Source organism: Hyalella azteca, unplaced genomic scaffold, assembly GCF_000764305.2.
Source record: "Hyalella azteca isolate HAZT.00-mixed unplaced genomic scaffold, Hazt_2.0.2 contig1506, whole genome shotgun sequence".
Taxonomy (NCBI): domain Eukaryota; kingdom Metazoa; phylum Arthropoda; class Malacostraca; order Amphipoda; family Hyalellidae; genus Hyalella; species Hyalella azteca.
The window spans coordinates 4,090-11,273 of record NW_025931822.1 but is presented as its reverse complement, the minus strand read 5'-3'; the positions used below and the strand labels follow the sequence as shown (position 1 = coordinate 11,273).

The window sequence follows — 7,184 nt, the reverse complement described above, 5'->3', positions numbered from 1 at the left end:
TAAGGGCTACAGGGCCAATTTGGGGCTGATGGGGCCATCAGCCCCAAAATAGAATAAGTGTTATCAATGTTTGGAAAATCATCAAAAATACAGACAATTATTGAGTATGAGGCATTCGTACAAGTTCAATTGTACATATAAAAATGGTTCAATAATACTCGTCAAACTTTTATGTATCTTGCGTGCAACGAGAAAATTTTAATCATTTACACATCACCAAATTTGAATAAATGATTAATGTGTGTTGCATTCATTCTTAATGAAATGGACTATACACTATTTGGGTAGGAATAACTTCAATTATAAAGTCATAATTCATCAAATTGAACTAATGAATGCTTTAGAATAATTAAGAAAATATATAAAGCTTTAGAACTTTCATTCAACTTTTCACAGTCCCTTAAATCTTGAATATGCACTCTTCTTTAAATAAACTTCGTTTCGATCGTACTATTGTTAAGAAAACTTAATTTATTTTTTTTTTTGGCTTTAGATTAAATTATCAAACCAAATTTAAAGTTATTACTTTGGAGTAAATTACCATTCATATCTCATATCCTAACCTCCCCAATTTAGTGACATCTTCAAGACCAACAAGTATTTGGACAACTTCGGCGAAGTGATCACAAACCTCTTCCGTCCTCTGTTCCGGGTCTCAATAGACCCCAGCTGGGACCCTGAACTACACGCGTTCCTTCAGTACGTCATTGGTTTCGACAGCGTCGACGATGAAAGCAAACCTGAGAATCCTATGCTTGACAAGGATACGGTTCCTCCGCAACAGTGGGATGTCCAAGAGAATCCCCCGTACGCATATTACTTGTACTACATGTACGCAAATATGTGCGTACTAAACCGGCTCAGGGAGAGTAGGGGGCTTAAAACGTTCGTTCTACGTCCACATTGTGGAGAGGCGGGAGCCATCCAGCACCTTGTCGCAGGATACATGCTCGCCGATAACATCTCACACGGTCTGCTGCTGAGGAAGACTCCTGTGCTACAGTTCCTGTACTACCTGGCCCAGGTTAGTTATTACAAGTGCTACAGTTCCTGTACTACCTGGCCCAGGTTAGTTATTACAAGTGCTACAGTTCCTGTACTACCTGGCCCAGGTTAGTTATTACAAGTGCTACAGTTCCTGTACTACCTGGCCCAGGTTAGTTATTACAAGTGCTACAGTTCCTGTACTACCTGGCCCAGGTTAGTTATTACAAGTGCTACAGTTTCTGTACTACCTGGCACAGGTTAGTTATTACAAGTGCTACAGTTTCTGCACTACCTGGCCCAGGTTAGTTATTAAAATAATAATAACAATAATAAGCCAACTTTCACGGCACAGCTTAGTTATGTTAGTGATACCTTTGCTTCATTTATTCTACTATCTGGCACAGGAGAGCCTTTTATGACACATTTTAGTTATGTTAGTGATGCCTTTGCTTCATTTCTTCTATCTGGCACAGGTGAGCCTTTAAATGACACATTTTATTTATGTTAGTAATGCCTTTGCTTCATTTCTTCTATTATCTAGTGCGGGTGAACCTTTTATGGCTCAGCTTAGTTATGCTAGTGATGCTGTTGCTTCAATTCGTCTGCCATCTGGCTTCGGTGACACATCAATTATACACTTGTTTGTGATTTATTGTAATTACAAGGCTGTGATTGTCCTATTGCTTGCCACAGATGAGCGAATGATGGCTTACCCTCAATAAATACACGTAAGTTTTGACAAGCCGATATACATTATAGTTAAAATTTAAAACTCTTACGTTACAAGTTCAAAACTCCATTATAATTTCAGATTGGCATCGCGATGTCTCCGTTATCGAACAATTCCCTGTTCCTGAACTATCACCGCAACCCTCTGCCCGAGTACCTCGCTAGAGGTCTGCTCATCTCCCTATCTTCGGACGACCCTCTTCAGTTCCACTTCACCAAGGAACCTCTCATGGAGGAATACTCTATCGCCACGCAGGTCTGGAAGCTATCGCAGACAGACATGTGCGAACTCGCGCGCAACTCGGTGCTTATGAGCGGCTTTGAGCATGAGGTGAGACATGAAATATTATGTTTAATATATGAATAATTTTGGCAAAGCATTGAGCATGAGGTGAGACATGAAATATTATATTTAATATATGAATAATTTTGGCAAAGCTTTGAGCATGAGGTGAGACATGAAATATTATGTTTAATAAGTAAAAGCAATTTTGGCAAAGCAAAAGAATACCTATGTTTTACGTATATATAAATAATTTTGTTGAAGTAAAATATATATTGAATTGTTTGTTAGCACTGTACTTGTGTACAGTGGTACGCAAGTACAAGGTATGTACAGTGGTTATACTTATTTCCACGGAATTACTATTATGTCCACTGTATTGGAAAATTGTTGTAAAATTGAATAAATGTTTTGAATTTAATCTTTGAATTTGAAACTTGAGCTCAATTTATTTGGAAGCATTACAAACAAATTAGGACCACTTTCACAATTATTCTAATGCCGCATAATTAGTTTATTTCTGTAAAGTATTCGAAAAGTTAAAAAAATCAGTTTTTCCTCACTTTACTTCTTTCCACTTATCATCAGATTTATTTTAATCAAATGTTATTTNCTTTGAGCATGAGGTGAGACATGAAATATTATATTTAATATATGAATAATTTTGGCAAAACATTGAGCATGAGGTGAGACATGAAATATTATATTTAATATATGAATAATTTTGGCAAAGCTTTGAGCATGAGGTGAGACATGAAATATTATGTTTAATAAGTAAAAGCAATTTTGGCAAAGCAAAAGAATACCTATGTTTTACGTATATATAAATAATTTTGTTGAAGTAAAATATATATTGAATTGTTTGTTAGCACTGTACTTGTGTACAGTGGTACGCAAGTACAAGGTATGTACAGTGGTTATACTTATTTCCACGGAATTACTAATATGTCCACTGTATTGGAAAATTGTTGTAAAATTGAATAAATGTTTTGAATTTAATCTTTGAATTTGAAACTTGAGCTCAATTTATTTGGAAGCATTACAAACAAATTAGGACCACTTTCACAATTATTCTAATGCCGCATAATTAGTTTATTTCTGTAAAGTATTCGAAAAGTTAAAAAAATCAGTTTTTCCTCACTTTACTTCTTTCCACTTATCATCAGATTTATTTTAATCAAATGTTATTTAGCTGCACTATGACGCAGACAAGAATAATTCTCAAGTTGCGTGCTCATGGTTACATTAATTTTTTTTTCATCTACGACTATCATTTATTTCATTATTAATGTCTGATTTATTTTTGAGGTCTCTGGCCCGTGTCCATATTCGTGAAGCATTTGGTGTCCATGGCTTTTATGTTTACTGGATTAATGTTTCGTGTCTGAACTCATTGATATGAACGAGCCTTTCGTTGTGACTTCATATCCACGCCTGACCTCATATCCACATCGTACATCATATCCACTCTACCTCTTATCCATCTTAGACCTCTTATCCATCTTAGACCTCATATCCATCTTAGACCTCTTATCCATCTTAGACCTCTTATCCATCTTAGACCTCATACCCACCTCAGACCTCTTATCCATCTTAGACCTCATACCCACCTCAGACCTCTTATCCATCTAAGACCTCTTATCTTGCCTGCAGCTCAAGAGGTTCTGGGCGGGTCCGAACTACACGAGGGAAGGCGTTGCTGGCAACGACATCAAGCGCACCAACGTGCCCAATATACGCGTGGCTTACAGGTACACGTAGCCGCCTAAGTGCACGTAGCGGTCTAAGTGCACGCAGCGGTCTAAGTACGCGTAGCGGTCTAAGTGCACGTAGCGGTCTAAGTGCACGTAGCGGTCTAAGTGCACGTAGCGGTCTAAGTGCACGTAGCGGTCTGAGTGCACGCAGCGGTCTAAGTACGCGTAGCGGCCTAAGCATTCGTAGCGTCCTAAGTACACGTAGGGGTCTAGTATACGTAGGACCTAAGTGCACGTAGCGTTCTAGGTACACGTAGCGTCCTAAGTACACGTAAGGGTCTAGTATACGTAAAGGCCTAAGTGCACGTAGCGTTCTAAGTGCACGTAGCGTCCTAAGTACACGTAAGGGTCTAGTATACGTAAAGGCCTAGGTGCACGTGGCGGCCGAGTTCTTGTACGGGATTGGTGAGTTCAGTTTAAAGCTGTCAGTGATTGGCTGACGGAATCGCGAACTCTTAAATATTCTTACGTACTCGTAAAGACTAGAATTAACGCAATCTAACAAATGAATATAGCACACATAAACAATAAACAATATAAATAACAATACACAATACTACGAGAAAGGCCACCACTATATCAACACTGAAGATGAACACAATAAACAATGCAAGCACTAACCTCTGTGGTGGATCTCATAGCAATGACAAGTTACAGGGCGGGTCTAAACGAGGTCACGTAACAGTAACTCAAAACAAAAATAACAAAATCCGTAACCTAACTATCGATGAAACTATTATATTTAAAGGCGTCCCCTAACAACCTCCGCCTCGTGCACTCGAGAATTTCCCGAGAAGACACGAAGTCACATTATGGAGTGCAGTCATAAGTCGTTTCAATGGCTCTCTGTTTGACTCAGGGTGTTATGTTCACGTATTAACTCGCCTGTGCAGCAGGTATGAGCTCTTTTATTTTGTTTTCTCTCTCTGACTCAATCTGTATTTTTCACGTATTAACTCGCCTGTGCAGCAGATATACGCTCTTTTATTTTGTTTTCTTCCTTTGACTCAAGCCGTATTTTTCACGGATTAACTCGCCTGTGCAGCAGGTATACGCTCTTTTATTTTGTTTTCTGTCTCAGACTAAAGCCGTATTTTTCACGTATTAAATCGCCTGTACAGCAGGTAGGAGCTCCATTATTTTATTTTCTTCTTCAGACTCAAGCCGTATTTTAACGTATTAACTCGCCTGTGCATTAGGTATATGAGCTCTTTTATTTTGTTTTCTGTCTCTGACTAAAGCCGTATTTTTCACGTATTAAATCGCCTGTGCAGAAGGTATGAGCTCTTTTGTTTTGTATTCTTCCTCTGACTCAATCCGTATTTTTACGTATTAACTCGCCTGTACAGCAGGTATGAGCTCTTTAATTTTGTTTTATGTCTCCGACTCAAGCCGTATTTTTCACGTATTAACTCGCGTGTTCAGGTACGAGTCTCTCGTAGAGGAGCTAAAGAACATCTTCAGCCACGTGGACCCACCAGCAGACCACAAGTCCAGGTCTGTCGGACTGCAGTCCCCTGGTGTCTGCAGCCCCCAGCCCAGCAAAACCACCGCTTGCCAGACCGAACAGCAAACTAACGGACAGACCACGCAGCAGACTGAGAACGGGGTAGACCACCAACACCGTGTCAATGGCGTCAAATAAATTATGATGTCGAATATCGTCTGAATTTGGCCTTGATGAAATTTAGTTAGTTAGTTTAGTTAGTAATTAGTCTTCCCTATTCCTGATAGTTGAACCGTCTTGAAGTATTATCTTTTGGCTTATGGCTTGGGTACAATATAATGAAACATAGTCCATTGTCATATGGTTCGAGTTGATACCTCATAGCACTGTCACCATATATGATGTAGCTGTGTCCATTGTCATATGGTTCAAGTTGAGACCTCATAGCACTGGCTCCATATGATGTAACTGTGTCCATGCCATATGGTTTGACTTGAGACCTCATAGCACTGGCTCCATATGATGTAATCATATGATGTAACTGCGTCCATGCCATATGGTTCGACTTGAGACCTCATAGCACTGGCTCCATATGATGTAACTGCGTCCATGCCATATGGTTCGGCTTGATACCTCATAACACTGATACCATATGATGTAACTGCGTCCATTGCCATGTGATTCGAGTTAATGCCACATGAAACGGTTCTTGACAAGGAGAAATTTAAAATTCGCTAAGCCTTATATTTTTCATCTTGCTACCCAATGATAAAATGCTATTTATTGATGTTTATTACCTTTTTACATCCTTTAGTTAAAAGGTTGTGGCCATGTTGCTAACATCACCTCCATCACACAGGGCTCTCTTGAATCCCATTTGGATCCTTATGATGCTTTTTTTAATTAATAAATAAATAACTTGTATTCATCAGTATTTATCATTATCATCAGTTTTTACCATTGATGTATGGCTTAAATTGTGATAGTGTCATTCTTGAATAGGTTTTATTTCATCTGAAGGCTCTCTCATGTCATTTGGAGTAGATTTTGTCATGACGGAAAATATTTCAGTACGACATCTTTATTAGAGTGCATCGACACTTTCATATCCAGACGTACGAAGAAATAAGTCGAGGAAATGGAGGTTGTGGAAAAGGTACATATTCATTCAATGTTTTAAATTAATGTTTTATATCTGGAAGATGTTTTGATGATGTTTTGAAAAAATATCCTTAAAAAAGGTGTTTTTGCGTAAACATTCAAGTTATAATAGTATTTTGAGTCAAAGAAGGATACTGTCCAGGTTATTGATTCCTGTCGATATTTGATTTCCGTCATTCATTTATTTGCATGTGGTTCGCCTATCATGAATAAAGATGAGGTAGTCAGATTGTTATTAGAATTAGTTACTTTACGATTTTACACGTTTGATTTAATTTGTTTCTTAAAGTAAATTAGTAACGCTGGTATGTGCGTAAAACGATTGCGCGTCTGATCGAATGTTCATTAACTTTCAATTGTTAATAGTATCTTTTCTGCCAATTAGGATTTTCCTTTACCGTGTTATTTTTTACCGTGATTGATTTAAAAGATGGAGTAAGAAGGAGTTGTCACACATTATATTGAATCTACGGAAATTTTTTCTGTGGCTTTACCATTTCCTGCTTGTTTTTCTTTTATTGAAATCGGCATATTTTAAATGCTTATTCATACCGAACTTTTGTTATTTAAAAAATTGAGAATAAGTTTGTTATGAACTTTGCACACGTGTTTGGTGAATTTAGGCACTGAAACCCTTTACCAGCGAAAAAAATATAGCATCATAGGGGGAATCGATTTCCATTGAGTCGCATTACAAAAACTTGTAGAGTTTTAAAATCTTATACAAAACTTTATAAGAGTTGTTAAAAAAATTATCAAGTTTTATCTCATCTATTGGTTTTTTTAATTACCCTGCATTAAATTTCCAGCGCGCGCTCTAAAG

The 7,184-nt window shown here is 37.8% G+C and overlaps 1 protein-coding gene across 1 annotated transcript; it reads left to right on the top strand.

Moving 5' to 3' along the window:
• Positions 1-576: 576 nt before the first annotated feature.
• LOC108676818 (AMP deaminase 2) lies at positions 577-5,722 on the top strand (the record flags this gene model as incomplete). Its single annotated transcript, XM_018164957.1, is given in 4 exon segments — positions 577-1,024; positions 1,799-2,047; positions 3,653-3,750; positions 5,179-5,722. Coding segments are annotated over 4 exon segments (1,015 nt in total), but the record flags the coding sequence as incomplete, so codon positions are not given.
• Between the last annotated feature and the right edge of the window lie 1,462 nt (positions 5,723-7,184).